The following is a 25,812-nucleotide window of genomic DNA, read 5'->3' as shown; positions in this document are numbered from 1 at the left end:
TTTTAAACTCTTTGTCTAGTAAGTCCAATGTCTGAGTTTTGGGTTTTGGGTCATTTTTTTTTTCCTCTTTTGAAAGAGTCATACTTTCCTGTTTCTTGTATGCTTTGTGATTTTTTGTCGTTGAAAACTAGACATACGTGAAATATTGTGACGTGGTACTTCTGAAAATCAGATTCTCCCCATTCCCTAGGGTTTGCTGTTTGTTTTGTTTTTTAAATGTTGTTTAGTCAATTTTTCAATTTTCCAAACTATTTTTACAAAGACTCTATTACTTGTGCGAGACCAATGAAGTCTTTGTACTTTTAGCTTGTGTCCTGCTAGTGTTTTGACAGTTACTTCCTTGAACGCAAGAGATAAAAACAAACAAAACAAAAACCTCACCTCTCCCTGTCAGTGCTGATTGGCTCTGTGCTGGGGCTCTCCTTCAACACTTTGCCAGGCTTGCATGCAGTCTAGGGATCAGCCTGAGATGAAAGCTTAGGGTCTTATCAGGTCTTTTCTGAGTATATGTCTTACGCTGGGCATATGTGTGGCTTTCTAAATTCACCCTGTATGCACAGGTACTGATGTAATACACTAATTTCTTAAAGAAACTTTCCCAGTTATTCCTCACAGACTTTAGCTGGTCTACTCTATGACACAGCTATCATCTTTTGCCCCATGTGTCAGCAGGCTGTTTGCCTTAGAGTGTTTTTGAGCAATGCACGCTGCTTTTTGAGCCTGAGTAAGATATGAATTCAGTGAAATAGAGACAAGCACCTTGCACCTGTCCTTCAGGTAGCCCCCAGGCAGGTTAGAGCTCTGCTCTCTCAAAAACCATATTGGGGATGAGAGCTGCTGTCTTGAAGATTGTTGCTGAGCTGGGGACAATGGTGGGCACAGGCAAGTAAAAACACCACAAAGCCTCCCTACTATTTTCAAGTTTCCTTTTTCTTTATCCCATGTTTTCTGAGTTGCTATAAACCTTTGAAGGCTTTCCAGAGTTCTGACAAAATCGGTTCTGACAGTTTCTGCTTGTTTTTTGATGTTTCTATGGTGGAACAGGAACTTGAAGCTGCCTACTCTGCCATTTTGTTGACCATCACTCCCTTTCATAAGTAACTCTTGAATCTATAATTCTCCAAACAACCACCTTAAAAATTGTTTAATGAAACATAACGAAGTATTTTTACTGAGTACTTAAAATGAACCATCTCATCTAATGCTGATACCAATTCTAAGAGGAAGGCTATTATTATCCATACTTTTATGGTAAAGGATAATGACTCAGATAATCTGAATAATCTGCTCAAAGTCACATAGGTGGCAAATGGCAGAATTCAGATTCAAAATAAGATCTCCCAAGATGACATGGCTTAAAATTTGGAAAAATAGATGAAACAGATGCCACAGTCAGTAGAAGGTAAACAAAACAAGAAAGGAGCAGGTCTTGCTACTTACCTTCTCTTTTCAGACTGCTTATCCACATCCCCTTACAATCCCTCCACTGGTATCACTGCTTTCCTTCTGGCTAAGATTCTGAGTTCCAAAACTACCCTTTTTTTCCCCCACCCTTCCTTTCAGAATTGAACTCCTACCTGGGAAATTCAGCATATCTAAATAGCAGGTAAAAACTAAAATCTAGTAATATAAACATATAAGTAAATAACATTAACGTATATAAATATATATATATATATAGTGTTATTTTAAAGAAGAAAAATCTATCTTAAAAGAATTCCTAATTGATGGAAGAACAACAGAACAGTTCATTTTAAGCCCCTGTGACAGAGCTGTAAAGTGGAGCAAGAATCTCAAAGTTAGACTTGATTTTGAATTCCATCTCTACCATTCACTAGTGTGTTACCTCACAGGCAGCTTACCTAAGTTCTCTTCACTGCAGTGTCCTCAAGTGTAAAGTGGAAATGTTTACGGCCTGCCTTGAAAGGCTGTTATGAAAACTATAAGACTAGTTTTTCTTCCTCCTTAAAGGCTGTGCCTGCTCTGACATTTCCTTCCACCTTCTCCAATATGAGTTTTCTCTCTTTGGCTGGGGGGAGGTGCTCTCCCCTTAAAAAAAAATACTCTCAGAAACCTTAAAACATTTCTAAAATGTTTCTTTTTTTAAAATGCATTTTAATGTTTATCACAGTATAACCCAAAAAAACCTAGGATACACAATATTTTAAAGTACTATAAAAAGGACTACAGTGAAAAACAGCAGCCCCTTCCACACATCCACTACTCCCCACAAGTAACTCTTGTAGCTATTTTCTCTTAAATTTACCCAAACAATCAATTTCCATAATATACTTGGACTGTTACCAAAATGTTTTCTCTCTCATATATAGGTATAAGGCTTTACAAAGTCATAATAAAAAAGAGGCTGATCAATTTAAAGAACTCTCTCAAACATTTAAAACAGGGTGGGAAGGACAGAAGGAAACTCTCAGCACCAAGGGATTTTTTGCATTCAAAAATACTTTAAACCTTGTTCCTCCCCAGAGGCACTGGAACCAGAAGTTAGGCCCCTCGATGGGAGGACAGGCTCTACTGTGATGCTTACAGGGTCCTGGACAATTCTCCTCAGGGTTTCAGTTTCCTTTTCTGTAAAATAAACACGTAAAGCCCAACAATCTTTGGGCCCTGCAGTGTAATAGGTAGCTTTTATACGGCCTGTCTTGCCATGGTCTTATAACTCCCACCAAATGACTGGGTTGGACTATGAAAATAAGGTGTTTGTGGCCCGCCAAGGGGATTGAGCTGCTTACTAATAATGCAAATAAGATGCATGGCATCTTTGTCGGGGTGGGACAATGCAAGTAAGGTGCATAGAATTGTAATGAGGGGATTAGTCAGTCTGCCATCCTTACAGGCTTCAAATGAGCCATCCCAGAGGCAGAAGGCACGGACCTCACTACCACAAAGAAGAGGAGATGGGAGCGGTGTGCATTCTTTGGGCCTGGGGTCCTTACAGTGAGAGCTTCCTAGACCCAGGAGACAAAGAGAGAGAGCTGTAACACCGGAGACAGTGCAAGACAACGAGAAGCAGCAGCAGAGAAACAGTGGCACCAGAACCAGGAGGCCAGCTTGAGACAGTGCAGTGGGCTTCCTGGCCCACACAGCAAGGCCGTTTCAGTGAGTGTGCCAACCACGGAGTGACAGAGCTGAGCACTTTTGGACAGGAGGCTTCCTGGCAGAGTAATGTGCTTTCAGGCACTTGTTATCAAAGCTAGGCTTGCAGACCCATGGAGTGAGAAAGCTGAGTGCCATTGGGCTGAAGCTTACTGGCAGAGTAGGTACCCTCAGACATTACTTGGTAGAGCTAAAGAGCTTTGTAACACTTGCCTGAGCAGGGCAGAGGCCAAACCGATGGGCCAAGGGCTAGAGAGAAGCCTCCCTGTGCGCACAGCTCAGAAGAACCTGTCCTGATGGAAGAACTGTATCCTGAGTCATTCCTGATCCTGAATTGTAGCCTGTTACTTCCCTAGTAAACCCACAACTGTAAATATGATCTGTGAGCTGTGTGGCCATTGCAACGAATTATAAAACCCAGGAGAGTAGAGTGCCATGGAAGGGATGGCTGGTGTCACAACAGGTAAAAAAGTTGGAGGGTGGAGGTATGTCTGACTTTTACTTTACGGCAACTAGTGCTGGGCTGTCGATGCTGATAATGACCCTCCTCCCCCTGTGAGTCAGATAGCAGGTCTGACACTGCCACCATGCCATCTTCACAGGCCCTCTGGAGTAAGGGGTGTCAGAGGCTGCACAGACTGAAGAGAAGGTGGCTGGGGTCACTTGGGTCTGACCAAAGTGAAGGTCACCACTGAGATCCATGCCTACTCACCGTTCTGCAGCATCCTAGCTCAATGAGGGAAAACTCCCCATGATTTCCTGCAGCTTGTGACTCCTCCAACCCTTGTGGCTTTGCAACAACAATAAATCATTCTTACTGTAACAACTATAAAAATAACTAACCCCTTGCTTTAGAGTTTAAGGTACTTTCACATTCATTATTCATTTTACGAATGGTAACCCCAGTCCCAGAGGTGGTGTTACTTGCTCCTAGCAAGGTCTGGATTAAACTGAACCCCAGTTCAGCTGCCCAAAATGCAGTATGGCAACTACTGAATAAGGAGGTATTGTGGGGAGAAGGGAAACAGAGGGAATGAGAAAGAAAGAAAGAACAAACTTATATCATATATTGATTTAATACATTTAAATTTTCTACCAGGTCTAATGGAAATGTTTCCATCAAGAGGTGGAATTGGAATATAATATATTATTGTGCAAACATCAGAAAAAATGCTTTAAAAAAACTGCATTAATCATAAACTATCACTTTCTCGTAATGATGCTTTCTTAACAGGAATCTTATGCAAAGATGGCTAGAGAAGTTACACAGATAGTCCACTCAACGGTTCTCTGCCTCCTCACGGAAGAGGAAACTTAAGATGAAGAGACACCACTATAAAACATAGAGATCTTGGCCTTTCCTTAGCTGGTTTATGTGGCCATACTAGTCATGAAATTAAGGTAAAAAAAAAAAAAAAAATCAAGCATGGGAAATAATACAAATGATGCAATCTGTATGGTTTCCGGAGTGCTGGGATAACCCAAAATATTAACACTCCAAAATAACTTAAAAAACCAAAAAAAAAAACCAAACCCAGTGCCATCAAGTCGACTCCAACTCATAGCAACCCTACAGGACAGAGCAGAACTGCCCCACAGAGCTTCCAAGGAACGCCTGGCGGACTCACACTGCTGTCCCTTTGGTTAGCAGCCGCAGCGCTTAACCACTACGCCACCAAAATAACTTAGCCATCAGTAATTAAGAGTCAAGCATTTACATTTTCTATTCAAATTATACATGAGGCTTTAAATAGTTAAAATGTTACATTAAAATATTAAAGGGAAAAACTGTTAAATGGGGCATGTAAACCAGCTTCCAATTAATTTCTACAATGCTTGATTGCTTTATTTAGTATTCTCTCCATTAAAAACTTCAGAATGAGTTCATTTTACATATTAAAGTTGGTACAAAGGCAGATTGATAAATTTTAAGCAGAATATTTTCTCAATTTTAAAACAGTACATGACAGTTTCTACAAAATAATTTACTCATATGAAAACATTATGCTTAAATATAATAAATGTTATACCTGATCAAATCTGGGGAAAAGTACAAGCAGCGTCTGCCATATTCGGTTTTTCACTCTGTGTTGCAGAGAATTCACATAGTAGCGAGTTCTTGACTTGGACACCAATTCATCCTGGGGGAATCAATATTAAATTACCTACTGTTGTGACTAATGAAAACAAAATTAATGACAACGTTAAATACAGAAGATTTGAATCGGGCATTAAAAAAAAAAAACCCATTGCTATTGAGTCAATTCCGACTCATAGCAACCTGAGGACAGAGCAGAACTGCCCCATAAGGTTTCCAAGGCTGTAAATCCCTATGGGAGCAGACTACCACATCCTTCGCCTGCGGAGCGGCTGGGGGGTTAGAACCGCCAGCCTTTCAGTTAGCAGGTGAGTGCTTTAGCCACTGCGCCACCGGGACTTTGACTTGTTAGCTGTACAAAATAAAGATAATCTGAAGTAAAATAAAGTATATTTACTTTCTCTAAGAGCTTGATTGCAAGATCTTCCATAAATAACTTATGGGACATGTTTGAGCCATCTAGTAAGCACAGGAATTTGACAGCACAAATTCTCACATAATGGTCCTCTCTTTTAGTACTAAAAATGATAAACTATATTAATACATTTTGAAAATATAAAAATACATCAAAGATTCGTTTAAAAATATCATAACAAATATCCAAACCTGCCAAAGATTTCTAAAATTATATAGGTCCATTTTTAATGAGAATATTTTTAATTCAGGTAGACAGCAGTAGATAACAAATGAATATACCAAAAGGGAAGCCTGTCAGAAAGTATGAGCAGACTCATCCAGAGCTCTGGAAAAATAACGCACTGATCCTGAGTCAATCGTGTCTCATCTGTGGATAAAACAGATCATGGTGCGCGAAGCTGTCCTAAAAAGGAGTTCACAGATACGTCTGTTCACTCAGGTAGCGAGAAAGCGCACCAGACACCGCACTGGCAGGGGTTTCCCGTCTACTACAAATGCTCATTCTTCAGAGGAGGGGCAGACGGGCCCAGGAAGCTCTGTGTGCCCTGAGCATCCCGGCATTTTCAATGACCAAACATGAAGAGATAAATTAAGAAAATCATTAATAAGTACTCCCACATTTAAATGTAACTGTTAAATAATGCGAATAAACGTCCTTTTAACTTAACAACAAAACATTTGTCTAGAAGAAATCAAAGTATTCAGGAACCATCAACTAGAAAATTTCACTTTTACTGCTACACTAAAGTAGTCACGAAAACAAAAACATAAATTAACAACAATGAAAATATGTATATATTTACTGAAGAATGGCTTTTAAACAAAGGTAGGACTCTCAGAATAGTACTTCGTGCTAGCTATACACAATCAATAATCATGTGTTGTCCTAAACTCTGAAATAAAAATTAATAATACAACACTATTTATTATCTTCATTATAAAATAAACAAACATACATTTTTGAAAGCTATGTGAAAAAATAACACTTTTTTAAAAAGCTATTCGATGACCTTCCCAAAAAACGAATTCAGAGGTTAAATACCCTAGAAGTCAAAATTTTGGAAACTGTTCCAAGAATAATTCTATTTTTGGGTGTAACATACTAACTCGTCACATAGTGAATTTTTGTTATATATTAAACTTTATAGACAAAAAGGATTAGAGAATAAAACACACTGATAATCACCCCCAAGAAAAAGGAACGGGATACGGGTTTTATACTTTCCATATTCATATCCTCATTTATGTTTGGTTTTATGTTGAAATTTTTAGATTTTGTAAAATTTTACTACGTAGTAATGGATCTAAGGAATATATATTAGCAAGGAAACATTAACTTCTAACATACTTTTGAAAGCTCATTTACTATCTCGTAATAGATTAAATTTCACAGTAAACATTTATTAAACTTAATACAGAATTGCTCCTGTATGATGTTACACTTTTAACATCCCATTTTTATTAACACAAGAAAAAGCCACCATACTTACTTTTCAATGACAACATTTGCTGCACACTGGTGTCCAAGATTTTCTATGAAGGTTTGTACATCCTGAATAAGTCTTTCCATAAAAAAGCATTTGATTAAGAAAAACAGGTATTAGGAAAGAAATTAAAGCCCCCAGGTTAAAATTAACTAGTACTTTATATCCTTCTAATGGGATGCCTCAAAACAAAGAGACATCACTCTACCTAACTAGGTACTTAAGTTATGACAGGCTGAAATAATTGCATCTTTTTACCTTTGATCACGCCTAAACACAGTTCCAAATATACAAGCCTCAAGGACAAGTTCACTATAATTTTTGGCACTTGATAAAGAACCTTGGGACACATTTGAAGCAGAAACTATCCACGATTGGCAGCAATAATTTATCAGCGTATTGAAGACTCCAGTTTTTATAGCAGACATTTCAATTATCTTATACATAATCTGGAATAAAATACAATGGTCATTTTAGCCTTTGACCTATTTAAGTAAAAAAAAAATTAGTGCTGCTAAAAACTTACTTGAACAGCCTCAGATGGTAATTTTGACATAATCATGAATTGTGTCTAAAATATACGCTGTTACTATAATTTTATAAGATAATCAATAACCACAGAATGCTAATTTTTCTTTTCTCAATACTAAAAAATAAAACCTAACTGATAGTGATATTTAACCAAAACTAAGAGAAACAATTGCCTGAAGTAACAGAATGAAAAGGAGAAAGAGCACCTCACATTTTACCATTTTTAGTTTTTCTTTGTATCCCACCTATGGACTCCTTTTCCATGAGGCGGCAATGACCAAGGTCTCTAAACAAGTACTATGGGCAGAAAAGACTGGGACTCGGGCAGCAGGACAGGAGGGTAAATACAAGGATTTCACTTTCTGTTTTCCTCTCTGCATAGGGAACATACTTGAATCCCTAGGCGTGATATAAGTCCATCATGTTATGTTCCCTACTATATCAGTGGTTGCATATTCAAATGCCTCAGAAACCAGAAAGATCTTCTGATAAGAGAAATCTTATATTCAGAGAAGTATCTCTCTGTCTAAAAAACACAGCAGAGATATAATAATAAATGGCAACTGCTATTTGCCTTTTGTGTCAAGGAGAAGCCAAGGAATGACTGTGGAGAACCAGGAGGAGCATGCCATAGCTAAAGGGGGCAGGCTCTACTCCATTCCAGGAGAGTCGTCACGTAGGAATCATGACTGCTGCCAGATTGTCCAATTTTCCAAAAGAAGGTGAAATCTCGATTTTCACATTTCCCAGTTCTTAAGACCTGGCAACTAATTCAAAATTTTAAGCATTGTATAAATCAAACAAAATATGTTTATGAGCCAAATGTGGCTGATGGATACTAGTTTATATAAACAGATTTTCTTATCCTTAGTCATGACACTGAAGAATGTTCAAAAAATACTGAATAAATAACAAATCTAATATTTAGTTACAAATATACATCTCTGCTTCCTTATTTACCACAAGTCACAAAAATTAAAACAAACAAAAAGTTACCTCTTTTATTTTGAAATATGCCTGGCCCTTGATTTTTGCAGCAATGGTAAGAACTTTATTATCAAAAACAAACTGAACAAAGGCTTTTAAATTAGACCAGAATATCAGCTGAGTGTTGCTTAAAGAAGAAATGATTTTCCACCCCATGTCAAAAGACTCCATGCAGAGTGACTCATAGGAGGCCAGGAGCTAGTAGAAAAAAGAGAAAGAAACACATACTTATCACTTAAATTTAGAGATTTTCATGACTGCTCCCGTAGTTATTCTCCAATTCATGTCTCACTGTATCTCACCTTGGGAACCAAAATTCTCATGCACTGGAACACTGGTAAAACTTGATCAGAAGGAAGAATTGTGAGGGCTTCTAATGCAGACTGCAAAGTCCTTACTGGCATTTGAACAGCAGGTAAAAAGGGTTCCAGAATCTCACTCTCTGTGGTTGGTATAACGGTGTGGTATTTTTTCAGAAGGAAAGAGAGGCAGACCCATTGGTCATGGACATATTGTGCAACTATTTTTCCCCATCCTTGGGAAGATGATGATTCTTCAAAAAAACTGAAACAAAAAATAACATCACTACCCCATAATTCCTCAAGGCTGTCTCAGTTTCTTTTGCATGCAGTGTACCATCCTTATAAAAGGAAAAAGGTCACTATCAAATAGCCACCAAAAAAAAAAAAAGAAACGGAAATCACATAAACCTCAATTTTCTAACTACCCTGAATGTACTTATTTTCAGTCACCTTAAATGATTCACTGAAAACTAAGTGCAGAAAGTTACTGGGTTTCTGGTAACAGAGGTTAATAGTGTAATAATCGTTATTATCATGCATGGAGCACCTTCTCCAAAATTCCATAATATTGGGTAGTTTCTAATTACTTCAAAGACTAAAACAAAAATGGGGTTTTTTTTACTGAGCAATAAAAATGCCTTTCCTATGTATGCCGCACTTCAAAGGTGAACATACCTGCTCTGCTCCTCTGTGTGGGGCTTCTGTAAGGTCTGATTGAGCTGAAGAGAGGACAGGAACCTCTCCATGGGCCCAGCATCCAGCGAATCTAGCTGCAGCTCTGGCTTCTGATCAATGGCCTCACACACCACGGCCAATGAAGCCATACTAACCACTTTCTGGATCTGTCTACCCAGTGCTGGTTCCTGAGAAGGAAATGCAACAGTCCTTCATTTAACGGGAGTAATTCTTAACTAGTAAGGGCTCCAGATGCCAGCCTATAGAAAACTCATGCCCTCCTAGTCCCTTTTTTTGCTGCTACTGAACATCAGAGGAAATAAAAGGGAATCTGACACAAGTCATTCAGTTTTACCACTTCTCTACAGATCTGATGAAAGATTGGAGGCAAACAAATTTAAAGTGGCAATAAAAAAAAACTCAGCAATTCAGACTAAGGAGACAATGTGATCTCCTCATTCGGCAAGTAGGGTCCTAGAATTAGTACATGACAAACTAGTTATATACAGAACCCAAAACTGTATGTGAATAAGTACTTCTCAACTTTTTTCCTACTTATCTGCATACAGCATTCCTAAGGGTAAGTCTTATTTTAACTGTAGGGCTGAAGCATGTTTAAGAAGAAAAAAAAGGCTCTGGGTTATATATGGTGCTTTAATCTGCTGTAACTCTACTTTTGGAGAGGCAACACAGCACAGCAATTATGGACTCTGGCATCATCTGGCCTAGGTCTGAACCCTGGCTCCGCACTCACTGCCAGTATGGCTGTAGACACGTGCATGTGAAAGCTAGACAATGAATAAGGAAGACTGAAGAAGGGTTGACGCCTTTGAATTGTGGTGTTGGCAAAGAATACTGAATATACCATGGACTGCCAAAAGATAAAACCAATCTGTCTTAGAAGAAGTGCAGACAGAATGTTCCTTAGAGGCAAGGATGGCGAGACTGTGTCTTACACACTTTGGACATGTTGTCAGGAGGGATCAGTCCCTGGAGAAAGACATCATGCTTGGCAAAGTACAGGGTCAACGGAAAAGAGGAAGACCCTCAACGAGGTGGATTGACACAGTGGCTGGAACAATGAGCTCAAGCATAACAACGATTATAAGGATGGCACAGGACCGGGCAGTGTTTCGTTCTATTGTGCACGGGGTCGCTATAAGTCGGAACCGACTCGACGGCACCTAACAACAATGATCACCACCTTGAAGGCAATTATGGCTCCTGTTAACCTTAACATAATACAGTGAATTACTAAAGAAAACAAGCTAGTTTTTAAGAATAAAAATTACTGTGTCATGATTCATGGTTGTGTTCTAATTCAAAACTCACAACGTCCTTTCATAACACTAACAGACTAAAGGGTACTAGAGAGGATGCTGAAATGTTAATAAGTCCTCTTTATTGTTTCTCTTTAAGAGAGTCCTCAAAAATTACTCTGTAATTTCTCTGTTTTTATTAGCAGCCCAGACCAGTTATGATTCAATTCAACTTTACGAAACACTTACCATGCATTAAATGAAAATAGCTAGCATTTACTGAAGACTTTCTATGGGGCTGGCAACCGTTCTAAGTATTTAACACACATAAGCTTGCTTTAATTCTCACTCAACCCTATACTTCTCGATTTGCAGATGCGGTAAATAAGGCACAGGGAGGTAAGTAATCTCCCCGAGGCCACATGGTTAGCTATAGTTAATCCAGGATTCAAACCTAGTAAGTCTAACTCCAAAGCCTGTGCTCTTAACCACCACGCCTCGTAGTATTTTGTTTAAGAAATACCTCCAGGTGCTAAAAGCTAATGGAGAAGACACATTCACATAAAGTACTCCAAAAACAAACAGGACAGAAATAAACACTCTAACAGAGGCATAAAAGGCAACTGGAAAATGGAGAAAAGAATGAGACACTGACTCAAGGAGGGCTGTAAGAAAATATGTGATTAGAGTTGGCCCAGACACTGACGAGTGCTTATCAGAAAGGAGGGACTTTGTGGTGTGGGGACCAGACTGAGACTGCTTGTGACCTGTGGTAGTCTAGCATGGTGGTGGCTGGGCAGCACTATGGGAAGGAGGAGGCAAGGCAGTGGAGGACTGGGCCAGAAAATTCGGTAGGAAATCAAGTATAGAGGGCTCTGGATGCCAGGCTGATGAATTCAGTCACATTAAAGTGGCTGTATCCCTTACAGGTATATGGCAAAAAAACCCAGTACAAGTCAATTATCTGTATCTAAATGAGTTTAAGAGTGAAGTCATCATATCTGTTATATATTCAATCTTATGACAGGATTCCCAATCCTAATCAAATCTTATCACCAAAGGGTGTTACTTTAAAAGTCAAATTTCAACACATTTTTTATAACATCAAAATATTATATAACAACATGTACACCATGCATGGCTTAGTCAAAAAACCACAAAACCTTGAGTCCAAGCTGATTACCTGCCCACTGCTCATCTCTTGAAGGTGCTGAATGGATGCATTTTTCAAAGGAGAAATCACTCTCCAAATGGGGTTACCCCTGTTCCACCCAACCTTCAGATTGACATTTATAAGCTCAGTTAATACCATCAGGTATAAATGGCAACGATCCAGATCTGAAACCTAAGACAGACATTAAGATATTTAAGGGTACAAGCAGGGCACATGATTCCCAAAGCTATTAACGGTTGAGGCCTAAGATAAATTACAGTACTAAAACAAGATATTTATGTGAGAAAAAGTCAAATTTCTCCAAGAAGCCTTCCGTAATTACCCAACGCAGAGCTACAGGCGTCCTTCTTGGGGCTTACACCATGACTTTACGTTCAGCACAGTTACAGCACTGACCACAACTTACTCCTCTCTTCCACCTAGATTATGAGACCCTGGCAGGCGGAACCATGTACTACCAATTCTTGGATCCCACTGCTGGCACATCATAAATAATAATTATAGCGGTTACCACTTCTCCTTTGTTTACAACATTCAACTCTCACAAGAAAGATTACAGTCCCACTTTCCTAATACAGACACTAAGTTTCAGAGAGGTGAAATAACTTGCCCAAGGTCTCATAGCTAGTAAGGGGAGGAGACAAGCTCAATCCAGCTCTACCACTCACCACCTCTGTGACCCAGGGCAAGTTACCTAGCCCCTAAAGGCCTCAGATTCCTTATCCATAGAACGGAATAGTGCCCGTTTTTATTTGTTTGAAAGAGTTGAGTGAAACGAAGTATATTACATCTTTAGCCCAAAAACTGGCATTAAGTGTTGGTCTTATGAGTTGGAATCCACTTGACAGCAAGGGGTTTGGCTTTTGGCTTTATATAAGATGCCTCCATGGCACACAGAAAACAATTCACTAATTTCATCAGTTTTTACTCAGCAATTACTATATGACAGGCACTCTGCAAGGTGCTAGGATGTAATGCAGATATAAGATAAAAATTACAGGGACTGGTGATAGATTGAACATAGGGGGTGAGAATGAGGGATAAAGGTGCAAGAGAGTTTTTAATTTGACAAACTGGTTGAATGATACATTCACTAAGAGGAAAACCCGGAAAAGAACCCAGAGAACCTGCTTACAGAATTAACGACAAATAGTTCAGTTTTGAATAGGGTAATTTTAAGGTAAATGTGAGAACTTCAACTCCAATTATCAATCAGCAATTGGATGACGGAGTCGTAAGCACAGAAGACAGGTCTCAGGTGGAGACAGAAATGAGAGTCACTGGCGTAACTGAAGCTATGGATGTGGATAAGGTCACCTAGACACGGTGAAGGGAATAGGAAAAGAAGGTGCAGGCCAAGTTTGGAAAAGCTCCAACTTTAAAGGCTAGATACTACAGAGTGAACATTCAGAGAAGAAATGGAGGTAATGGCCAGAAAGATGGGAGAAAAGCCAGAAGATGTCATAGGCGTTAAAAACCAAAAAAAACAGACCCACTGCCATCCAGTTGATTCCAACTCATGGTGACCCTATAGTGAAGCTGAGGAGAGGTAGTATTTCAAGGAGGACATGATTGACAGTGTCCAGTGGGGCCAAGGAGTGAAGAAAAATAAGGCTCAAGGTATCCAAGGTTGATGACAAAGGAGCCACTGACAGCTTTTTAGAGAGAGCAATTTCTGTGTCATGAAGCCAGATTACAGCAGGGGTCAGGGAACTGTTTACAGATAGCAATCCTGTAAGACAACAGAACTGCTCCACAGAGTTTCCAAGGAGCGGCTGGTAGATTAAAGCTAGCGAGCTTTTGGTCAGCAGCCAAGCTCTTAACCATTGACCCACCAGGGCTCCAGTTTAGCTTAAGTGAATGGAGTAATAAAGGAACATTGAATTGAGAGGATTCTTTTAAGATGAGAGACTCTTAAAAAGGTTTAAATCCTCATGAAAATAATCCAGTACAAAAGGCAAGGTTGAAAATACAAGAATGAGAGAGGACAATCAAAAAGTCCTTGAGAGAAGGAAGAGGATGGAATCCAGACTGTCTTAATCTATCTTAACAGGGAAGAGAAGGAGAACAGATCCAAGTGTGGTTGAGTGAACAGGGTGAGTTTATACATTTGATAGTGAGAAATCGAGGGCATTCCATTGTGATAGCTACTATTTCTTCTGTGAAGTGAGAGGACAGGCAGTGATGTGCTGGAATGGAGCCAGCCTGCACTACAAAGCTGACTGTTCGCATCTCTTTCCAACTCAGTGCCTTGTGTTGGTAGCTTGAAGCCAGCCATGGAAATAGGTAAAAAAAAAAAAAAAACTAGTAGTGCTACAAATTAGGGCTTTTCTTTTCCTCCAGAGAGCACTGACATGTGAGAAAAGTATAGAAAGAGATTTTAATTAAAAAGTTAAGCTATCAAACAAAGATACTTAATTGCATATTCTACTAATTTATTAAAAACAGTACATTTTTCAAAATAATTTAAAACTATCATATATTGAGTTTACTTTTAAGAATGCTTATACAAAACGTCAAGCTTTCCCTTTCTTAAGTTACTTGTAGCTTCAAGTTCCAAATGAACAAAAATATTTGTTATATCATGGGTACATGGGGGCTCACTGTATTTCTTCCATGTATGTTTGAAAATTTCCGTAATAAAAAGGTAAAATTAATAACGATGATGAAGTGATATTGGAGGGAAAACATAAACAAAACTTGTTACTTCTTATTCAACGCCGTCTTGGCACTTAGGTGAACCAAAACTAACATCGACAATTCCTTGGTAGGAATTAAGGAAAGTAAAGGTGAACACTCCTGACCGCAGGGATTTTTATTTTTATGTTTCTTTGCCTTTCTTTCATAATGCCTCAAGTCTTTCAGTATAAAACCTATCTTTTTAGATTTCCACACTTGCTTACTAGCTATCAAACAAATGTACTTAACTGGGAAATAAAAGTTCTGTAATGTATTTTCTCACTTTATGGACAAGGTAATTATTCTAACTGCTTCAGCATTTGTCCCCAGACATTTCAACCAGGGGGAAAAAAAATTGAAAAATAACAGGCGTTTCTTTAAGAGCTGGTGTTTCAAAATATTTATGAAGAAAAGAGGAAGGCTTTATTAATTTTACTTAGATGTCCTGGAAAGGACAAACAGTGCGGTGAGTAGTGGAGAGGGTAGGACGGCTGTATTCACAGAGCATTCTCTATACCTCAGACCTATTGTTCTCAACCCTAATTGCACTTCGGAATCACTTACAGAGCTTTAAAATATATATATTGATACCTAAGCCTCATCTCAAACTTACTGAATCAGAATCTCTGTATATGGGGCCCAAAAATACATTGAGCATGCTAAGTACTTCATATAAACACTTTAAACCCAACAAGAGACACTATTATCTCCATTTTGCAGACGAGGAAACGGAGGCTCAGAAAAGCTAAATAACTTGTCTAATGTCAGTTAATAAATGCAGATGGAATTGGCACTCAGATTCCATGATGCCAAAGCCTATTTTTTTCTACTTCCTAAGGCTGCTTCTTGAAAAAGTTATCATATTAAAATAATTTTTCTTTTCAATTTAAAACAGTGCCTGATAATTCAGTAATTACTCAAATACTGGTGAAAAGAATGAATGAAAAGTTATTCCAATCAATACTTACACTGCTTAGCTCATTCATAGTAAGTCTTCTGAGAATAAATTCAGAAATGCTCTCTGTAGTAGACATGAGAAAATTCTGAAGAAGTGTAAACACTTCATCTGTATGGAAAGAAAACTGTATAACTAAAAATGACAGAAGTAAGCTCTTTGGTACAAAACACACAAGATTTTAATAAAAATACAACTATGTTAAGCACTTGGGTAAATCACTTACCATAAATGGATTCCAATAATATAAAAAAAATCATTAATACCATGGGGGAATCCATAATTACTCTTCTTAAATATCATTTAAAATTCTGCTTCTGGGTAAGATGGAACAGGGACATACTACCCACTCTCACTGAGTTTAACTACAATACGTGGACTGAAGGCATAGAGAAGCTACTTGAGAATTCTGAAAGGTAACAGGCAGATTCAAGTTAAGAAGACCAGAATTTGAAGTAGCACTGAAGAGTGACAGGCTTAATAATTTTATTCCCTCTGATCCTCCTGCAGACTGGAACCAGATGCAAGAGAAGTCACAAAAGTGAGTAGCTTGGATAACTAAAACGCCAACTTTCTGACCAGAATATCTAAAAGGAGAGCCGCAGGGAAGCAGACAGTGAGTACTGAAGAGAGGGAGGCGCTCAAAAAAGCAGCTGCAGATATTTGTTTATGAACTCCTGGGTTTACCACCCACCACCTCACCAATGAAGTGCACGTGCATGAATCCGAAACCAATTAGCACATCAAAGACTTTCAGAACTGAATTAATAGGTGACCACTGCTCAGGTCCCAGAATGGCCACTGGATGAAACACAGGTAGAATAGATCCAAACAGTATGATAAAGGATTTGAGAACAAACCTGACAGTGGTACCAACACCCATAGAATCTGGATTGAAATTTAAGGCCTGAATGCAACCAGGTCACCTGTCTGCTAAATCATAATATCAACACTCTTCATAGAACTGAAACAAGATCCAGTGTCTCATAACATAATATTCAAAATAGCTAAGATACAATCCAAAATTACTCAGCTTATGAAGAACAAGGAAAGTCTCAGATCACACAGGAAAAGACAACAGATGACATAAAACAGACTTTAAAGCAGCTATTATAAACAATGCTCCAACAAGCAATCAAGAACAGTCTTGAAACAAATGGAATAACAGTAAGACTCAGCAAAGAAACAGAAGACAGAAGAATCAAGTGGAAATTTTATAACTGAAAAGTACAATACCTAAAAAAAAAAAAAAAACCCACTGGATAACAGAAAGGAGATGAAAGAGGAACGAATCAGTGAACTTGAATATCGATCCCTAAAAAATTATGCAATCTAAACAACAGAGAGAAAAATAAATTTAAAAAAAAGAGTCTCAGAGACAACAAAAGATCTAATATTCATGCCATGAGAGTCCCAGAAGGAGATGAAAAAGACTGCAGTACTGAAAAAATACTTCAGTAAAAAATGGCTGAAAACTTTCCAAATTTGGCAAAAGGCATAAACCTACAGATTCAAGAAGTTCAGGAAACCCTAAAAAGGATAAAGCCAAAGAATTCATGCCCAGACATGTAATACTCAAATTACAGACAAAGAAAGTATCTTGCAAGAAGAGAAAAACAAAGCACTATCTATACAGGAAGAACAATTTGAATGACTTTGGGGTTCTCCTCAGAAACCATACAGGCCAGAAGCAAGTGAAAGAACATTTTCAAAGTGCTGAGACGAAAAAAACACATCAACCCAAAATTCTATGCCTAGTGAAAATATCCCCCAGAAATGATGGAGAAATAAACATATTCTCAGATGAAAAAAACTAAAAGAATTCATTGTAAACAAACCTGCTCTAAACGAATTGCTCAAGCACTCCATAGAGAAACCAGGAACATCAAGGATGGAAGGACAGCAACAGAAGCAGTGAATATATGGGTAAATATAATAGACCCTGAGTTCTTTAAAATTTGTTGGACAGCTGAAAGCGAAACTTTCAACACTGTCTGGTAGGGTTTTAATAAGACAACTATAACATACTAGGGGTCGGTAGGCAAAAGGACCCATAAGGTGGTTAAGGTTTCTGTATTCCACTTCGAGTGGTAAGATATCAATACTAACCACACTGTGAGAAGATAAGTATATTAATCTATAAAAAAAACCATACAAAGACATTTAGTCAAAAATATAACAGATAAATTAAAAACAGAATACTACATAATGTTCAAATCGCCCAGAAGAAGTCAAAAGAAGGGAAATAGAGAAATGAAAAACAGAATTCAAATAATAAAAGGCTGACCTAAATCCAAGCACATAAATTACATTAAATATAAATGGTCTATACCAGTTAAGGAAACCCTGATGGCCTAGTGTGGTTAAGAGCTACGGCTGCTAACCGAAAGGTTGGCAATTCAAATCCACCAGGTCCTCCTTGGAAACCCTATGGGGCAGTTCTACCTTGTCCTTTAGGGTCACTATGAGTTGGAATCGATTCAATGGCAATTAGTTTGAGTATACCAGTTAAAAGATAAGAGTGTCAGAATAGATAAAAATAATGAATCAACTGTATGCTGTCTGTAAGAAATCACTTCAAATATACTGCTCTAAATAGATTAAAAATAAAAAACAGGAAAAAATACACAATGAACACATACATGTAGAAGGGCTACAATAATACCAGGTCCCTTCAACAAATGGTGCTGGAGCAACTGTAAACCCCATTGAAAAAAAACCGCTGCCAGATGGCAACTGTTCAGGCAGAAAAATGAACCTTGACTTAAATCTTACGCCTTAAAAAATCAACACAAAATGCATCGTAGATCTAAAAATAAAATACAGGACAATAGAACTTTTCAATGAAAACATAGGAGAAATCTACGTGACCTGGGGTTAAGGCAATGAGTCCTTAGACATGATGCCAAAAACACAATCCACAGGACAAAAAATGATAAACTGGGCTTCATCAAAATTAAAACCTCTGCTGTGCAAAAGACACTGTTAAGAAGCTGAAAAGACAAGCTACAGACTGGCGGAAAATATTTGCAAACCACGTATCTAACAAAGGACTTGTATTCAGATTATATAAAGAACTACCCAAACACAAGAAAACAAACAATGCAATTTAAAAATAGGCAAAAAATTTGAACAGGCACTTCAAAAAAAAGGCTTTATTTATCACTCTAAGAAATGTTCATATTTCAAAAGATTACATATTCTATTAAAAATAACAGCATTATTTTTTTTAATTTCTCATTACCTATTATAAAGAAGGAAACCCTGGTGGCGTAGTGGCTAAGTGCTACGGCTCCTAACCAAGAGGTCAGCAGTTCGAATCCGACAGGCGCTCCTTGAAAACTCCACGGGGCAGTTCTACTCTGTCCTATAGGGTCGCTATGAGTCGGAATCAACTCGACGGCAGTGGGTTTGGTTTTGGTTTATTATAAAGAAGCGAATACTATATGACTTCTGGAGTATCTCATGAGTCTCTCGTCAGGTCAAGAAACAACAAGTGAATGGTTGTAAAGAGAATTTTTTACTAAAAAATTAAAACCATAACTAATGAATCTAAGAAGGACAGAATACTACTCTCTTCTATAGTCCATACTACTACTCTCTCTGCCTTTTCTTTCTCCTCTAGACACCTAATGCTCAACTACTTAAACTCAAATTTATATCAACAGCATAAAGAAGCATTTACTTTTCCTAGATAAATTCTTTCATTAGATCAAAAGAAATTTAAGGTTGCAAAGGTAAGTTTAGGCAGGGAGAACAGAGAACACAGTGACATGAAGGAAAAAAAACAAAAGCAGATGTTGCCATTCCTTCTAATATTATCACTATCATGGTGGTTCCTTTGAATTACCACAATACAGAAGAACCTCTATTTCACTCTCAACTCAAAGGCCCCATCACTGCCACATCTCTAAATTTAACATCCTGTTACAACAATGTCTGTAACTGAAGACTGAACCAGGATGGTGTTTACAGTTTTTTCCTACACTATGCCTCATGTAATTGATAGAAATAAACTCAACCCCAAGTGAAGTGGTACCAATATTGGCCAAAAAGGCATCTTCCTCCTCCATCCTCACTTTTCCTTTTATAATAGAACTTTGATATCTATCCACCTCCCTGCACTTGCCTTCCCATCAATGCTCCTGTCTAAGATCAACCCCTTCACATGTGCCCGGGATCTGATGCATTCTCACCTCTCTTGGACATTACTCAGAAAATCTCCCCTCTTTCTTTCCTACATCTTCAAAGTTCCCCCTATTGAATTATTTCCATCAGCACATCAACACTGATATTTTCCCATCATAAGCAATCAGTCAAAGCTTCTCTTGCCCCACCAGCAACTGCCCCATTTCTCTGCTCCCCCATACACAAAACTCCTTGAAAGAGCCCCCTATACTTGATGCCACCGCTCCTCTCCAAGAGTTGCCCCCCCCCCACTGCCCCAAAATTGCCTCCTCAAGATCACCACTGACTTTCATGTTACTAAATCCAATGGCCAATTCTCAGTCCTTATTTTAGTCTATCAGGAACATTTGGTACAATTATCACTCTGCCTCCTGGAAAAACTTTCTTCACCGGCTTCCAGGGTATCACATTCCCCTGATTTTTCTCTTCCCTCACTGTAAATTCCTCTAAGTATCCTTTGCTAGCTCCTCTTCATCTTCCCAATCTCTCATGTCCCTGTGGTTTGTCCAGAAAGACGAGCTATGTTAATGGTGCACGTGCAAAAGATCACACACCATTCCTGCATGTACTCCTGTTTCACAGAACTCTGAACACACAGTAAAGATTTAGATGTTGATTTTTCTTTGCTTCCACAGGTCTATCTGTTTCAGCTGTCCTTGATCAGTGGTGTGTGTTTCTGCATCTTTGCCTCTGAAACCTTGGTAACCTTATCTAGTCACATGGCTTTAAACACTACCTTTATGCTAATGACTCCCAAATTAATCTCTTGCCCAGACTACTCTAAAGTCCAGATTCATATAGCCAAATGTCTACTCAACAACTCTACTAGGATAACTAATAGACATCTCAAACTTAACTGAACTCCTCATCTTCACTCTAAACCCTTCTCTAACCCATCTTCCGTATCTCAGTAAATGAAGACCACCTGCCCAACACTCCAAAAATCAAGTAGCTTAAATTCTCTCACCCGACTCGACAACAAATCCTGTCGGCTTCGCCATCAAAGTACATTCAAAATCTTAACACATCTCAGGGCATCCACACCAGCGGCTTGGCACAAGCCTAATGACCTGGGTTCTGGCTTTTGCCCTTGCTCCTCTGTGCTGCTTATTTTCAACACTACAGCCAGAGTGAGCTTTTTAAAACTGACATCAGACCTCACCACTCCTCAGCTCAAAGCCCTCCAATAAAAGTCAGTGCCCTTGCGAAGACCAACAAAGCCCTACACGATACTCGCCCTCTCCCCTTTAGCACTCAAAATTCAGTCTGTCACTGTTCCTCACTAGCCTCTTAAAACTGTTCCTCAAACAGTTTGCACTCACAGGAGGGCCCTTACCTGTCAGTTGCTCTTCCCGCAGGGCTCTCCTGGATATGTGCTTGGTTCCTGCCTCAACTCTTTAAAGTCTTTGCTTAAATGTTACCTTCACAGGGAAGTCTCCCTGTCCAACCTAATTAAAACTTCAACCCCCAATGCGGCACACCCCCAACACTCCCTGTCCCACCTCCTCTGTCTTGTTTTTCCTCACAGCCCTTATCAAACTACCAGATATTTTACTTATCATTTTCTCTCTCTTCCCATCCCACTCCAACCCAAATCCACTGCTGTCAAGTTGACTCTGAATCACTGCGACCCTATAGGACAGAGTACAACTGCCCCATTGTGTTTCCGAAGACTGCCACATCTTTCTCCTGTGGAGTGGCTGGTGGGTTCGAACCACCACCCTTTTGGTTAGCAGCCGAGTGCTTAGCCATTGCACCACCAGGGCTCCTCACTCTAACCCAGTCTCTCAAAATAGAATGTAATCTTAACGAGGGCAGGGATTTTTATCTTCTTTTTCATGGTTATATCCTAATGCTTAACACAGTGCTTGGTGTATAGCAGATAGTCAATATGTACTTGCTGAATAAATTCCCCAACACCAAGACCAAAGGTTTCCCACTGCTTCTCTCCATTAAAACTTAGACATCTTAACACTAATATCGAAACTTTACTATCAGCACAGTGATTGCCAGAGTTCACATATAGGAGGAGGGAAAAAGGCATCTATCTGGACGCCCTCCACACCAATTTCCTTCATCTCCCTTCTTTTCTCCCCATGTGTCACTCTGAGCTTTGAGAGGAAAAGAAAATAAAGGAAAGGGAAAGGGGAAAAGGGAGCCAAGGAGGGAAACCCACAGTAGTTTGTATTCTCTCAACAAGACATAAGAATGACAGAAGGTTGAGCCTGAGTGGTGGGTATGTGGGTGTTCATTATGGTATTATCCCCATTTTTGTGTATATTTAAAACATTTCTAAAATAAACATTAAAAAGTAAATAATAAAAAAAATTTTAAAGACATGGTAAGTCAAAGTTGCCCAAATGAATACCATACTGCTAGAGCTTACTTAGCCTCCCCCACTGATAACAATTATACCTAGATATTTCAAACTGCAGCATTAATTTGTCCACTGACTCTGGTACAGTTAATTAAGTCCTAGAGTATTTACTCATCTATAAAATGGAAGTAACTATTTTTCCTCTTCCTACTTCAAAGAAATCCTTTCAGGATTAACATCTATTTTAAGTTAATTAAACTCCTAATTACATGCAAATCTAGGGCTATCAGAATTCAACAGGAATTTCTTCGGCTCTTACCTTGTACTTTGGGAATATAAAGAGATATATGCATGAGGAGCAATGGGAGCTCTTACATTCTGCAGGTGAGAACATAAAATGTGTACACAACTACCTGGAAAGCCAATTTTGCATTATTACATAAAGCTGAACATGCATATGCCCTATGGACCAGCAATTTTATTCCTGGGTTTTGCCCTAGAGAGATTCATACACATGTACCAAAAGACATTAACTATTACTATTATATACAGTACTCCTAAGAAAACTGAAATTGTCACAGGAGTACTGTACATAGTAGTAAAAAACTGAATATAGCCCAAAAGTCCAGCAATAGGAGAAAGTGTGGCACCATCACACAACGGAAGACTACACAACAGGGAAAATAATGAACTATGAGGAAGGACATTAATGAATAAATGGCAAAGTAAATTTATAGAAGACTGCTTACAATAACATTTTTATAAAGCTTAAAAGCAAGAAAAACAAACAATATATGGTTTAGAATATCTACATACATGATAAAACCATTTTTTAAAGTGCATGGAAGTGATAAAGATAAAAATCAAAGTAGAGAGGCAAAGGAGGGGACTGAGGACTAACAGGTATATTTGTGCTTAGAATGGGTGGTGAGTTCACAGGTGATTAATTACTTTACATCATAACATATATAACTATCACACATTCTTTTGTTTGTATCAAATATTACAATTTTTTAAAAGGCATATGTCAATCAGTCCTGTACTTCAAAGCACTGAGCATACTGCCTGGTAAAAAATAGATAAGAAATGTTAAATGTATCCAATTTATGTCCTTAGGGAGCTGAAGATCTTATAAAAAACCAAATCTTTACAGCATTTGGTTCTGCTACCAACATCAAAAACATCAGGACTTAGAAACTAGCTTTAATATTTCATAAAAATTTATTAAAATTTAACCTTATCAATATTTTTCTAAGGTTTAACCTAACACCAATGTTTCTCTAGAATTTTTAAATAGCAAATTTCTAAAATTCCAAATGAAACTATTCATAAATGACTGGGAATCAAGGCTCACCCATCAACATGTTCACCTGTATGCCTGTGAGTCTTGACCTGCTGTTTTATGTTGAGGACAGAGGAAAGCACTAATGCTTCCATCTACTACTGCTATATTTTCTGTATGATTATTTTCTACTTAAAATGTTTTCAAAGATTAACATATTTTAAAATAAATAATTATAAAAATTACTGTCATTTTCATGCTTAGCTTACTTTCTGCAACACCTAGCATAGTGACAGAAATGGATCCTGCTTATACATATAGGAAACAGATCATATTCAATGGTTTGGAAATCAATGAGCAAGTTTAAATTAAAAAAAAAAAGGAAATCACATTTTAAAATCTGTTAGCCAATGAGAGTGAACCACTCGAATGTCAACTCTACAAGGGCAGAGGGTACAACCGCTCTATCCCCAGCACCTTAGAGAACACCACCATCAGGAGATACTCAATAAATATTTGCTGAATGAATGAAGTATTCTCTGTATTTTACAAGGTCAAAAGTTTCCTCTCATTCTAAATACCAATGATATACCAAGCAAGAAACCAACAGAAACTATTTATCCTCACCATCTTGGGTACTGGAACCTTTCAACAAGCAAGTATGCAATAACTTCAACAGCAACTGGAGGCATCTGTCAGTTTTCAGCAAGGGTATGTAGGCATTTGTACCAAACTTCATAAGGGCATCCAGAAGAGGATCTAAGAATATCCTTAATACATTCTGTATTCTCCGCTTTTCACTAGGTATTAAAAGACATGCCCAAATCAAGCATTTCAAAAGCAAAAAGAAATATTTTTCAACTATAATTTATGGAATTGGCTAGCTAGGTGACTGAATTAGACAAATTACCCTTATGAATGATCAAAACACCTAGCACATATCAGGATTGATCATTCCCTCCAATCTTCTTACTGACCTTTCAGCCTATGCTTTCTCACTGAGTTAGCAATTCACCAGAGAAGAAAACACAGAGAAGAACGTATCATACTCAACTCTGGGCACAAGTACCAAAGAAATCTTACATTCAATTTTATTTGCCAAAAAAAAAATTCTGAGAGCCTTAATACTACCTGCTTCCATAATACAAAAAAATAAATTATGCTAGTCAAGGAACTGAGACATTAAAAAAAAAAAAAAAAATACCAAGAAGCATAGTTAAGGATTTATGAGAAACTGGGATAGCCAACTTTTGTATGAAAACTTTATCTAGAAGAGATTTGATATAAATCAAATTAATATCATGCAAATATACTACCAAATGGAGCTGCTTTTTGCAACAATTAAAATCTAGTGAGAACTGGTCTGTTCACATTCTCAAAATATAAATGACATTGTCTTATGTGTTACCGTAATTTTTGTTTAATTACACATTTTACAAAGGGGTCAAATCCGGTTAATTTCTTTCTCCGATTCTAAGCTAGGGTCTTACAACCTTTCTTCTAATATTATAACCACTGATTATTGTAGATAGCTATTTTTTACCTTCTCTTATTTAACAATTTAATTTACCAATCTAAAAGTACTAATATGCCCTTATTCCTATTAATTTATTGTTAGTTTGAAACATTTCTTTATATATTGCCAACATCCCTGTTCCCTCCCTTAATATTCTGTATCATTCTTTAAAAATCTGAATATGTACCATCAATCTGAGTAGTGTTTTTTCTTTTCTTAAGTTTAGAAGCACTTACCTATATTGATTCCTCATTTCTTCCACATCCACAGCCAGCAAGACCATCATTGCAACAAGCTTGGCTTCAAACCAATCAGGCATAAAGCTGTTTTCTCCTGATAATAATATTTAAGGTTTGCAAAGCATTAATAAAATCCTCCAAAGATGATATTTCAAAAATAAAAACGCCTTAGTGATTATGCCTTATCAATACTAAATTAGAGAAATACAGCTGAGATGAAATATAGCAGAATACCCTACAGCATGGCTCACCATTTATACATATTTAAGTATGAACACACATGAATATGAATAAAACAAATCTTGGCATGCCTTCTATATGCTATGCACTGACCTGGGTGCTGGAGACACAAAGGTTCCTAAGCTAATGGAATTTACAGTAAGTAGAAGAGAGAAGCACTGAACAAAGAATATACCAAGAAGTGTCGAATTATCATTGTAGTAAAGGCTATGAAGGAGAGGTACACGGTGCTAGAGTGTACATTAGGAGGACATATCTCCTCTGGGGACTAAGGGCTTGTTTCCATGAAGAAACACTTGGTCAGTTTGAAGAATTAGGTAAGCAGGAATGAGCTAGGTGAAGGAAGACAAGAACA

The 25,812-nt window shown here is 38.0% G+C and overlaps 1 protein-coding gene across 5 annotated transcripts in view; it reads right to left on the bottom strand.

Moving 5' to 3' along the window:
- TARBP1 (TAR (HIV-1) RNA binding protein 1) overlaps positions 1-25,812 on the bottom strand; it is an 84,403-nt gene that overhangs the window by 25,031 nt on the left and 33,560 nt on the right. For all 5 annotated transcript variants that reach the window (XR_007515236.1, XM_049868047.1, XM_049868048.1 and 2 more), the window contains exons 11-21: positions 25,215-25,311; positions 24,090-24,262; positions 15,689-15,786; positions 12,051-12,212; positions 9,609-9,796; positions 8,934-9,195; positions 8,641-8,829; positions 7,372-7,562; positions 7,120-7,191; positions 5,610-5,730; positions 5,145-5,255 (exon numbers count right to left, since the gene is read on the bottom strand). Coding sequence is in view for 4 of the 5 variants with exons in the window: in XM_049868047.1 (XP_049724004.1) it covers positions 5,145-5,255; positions 5,610-5,730; positions 7,120-7,191; positions 7,372-7,562; positions 8,641-8,829; positions 8,934-9,195; positions 9,609-9,796; positions 12,051-12,212; positions 15,689-15,786; positions 24,090-24,262; positions 25,215-25,311 (1,664 nt within the window). In the remaining variant the exon portion in view is untranslated. The remainder of the gene's footprint in view (positions 1-5,144; positions 5,256-5,609; positions 5,731-7,119; positions 7,192-7,371; positions 7,563-8,640; positions 8,830-8,933; positions 9,196-9,608; positions 9,797-12,050; positions 12,213-15,688; positions 15,787-24,089; positions 24,263-25,214; positions 25,312-25,812) is intronic.

This window comes from Elephas maximus, chromosome 24 (assembly GCF_024166365.1).
Source record: "Elephas maximus indicus isolate mEleMax1 chromosome 24, mEleMax1 primary haplotype, whole genome shotgun sequence".
NCBI classification, from domain to species: Eukaryota; Metazoa; Chordata; class Mammalia; order Proboscidea; family Elephantidae; genus Elephas; species Elephas maximus.
This window is presented reverse-complemented; position numbering and strand designations above follow the sequence as displayed.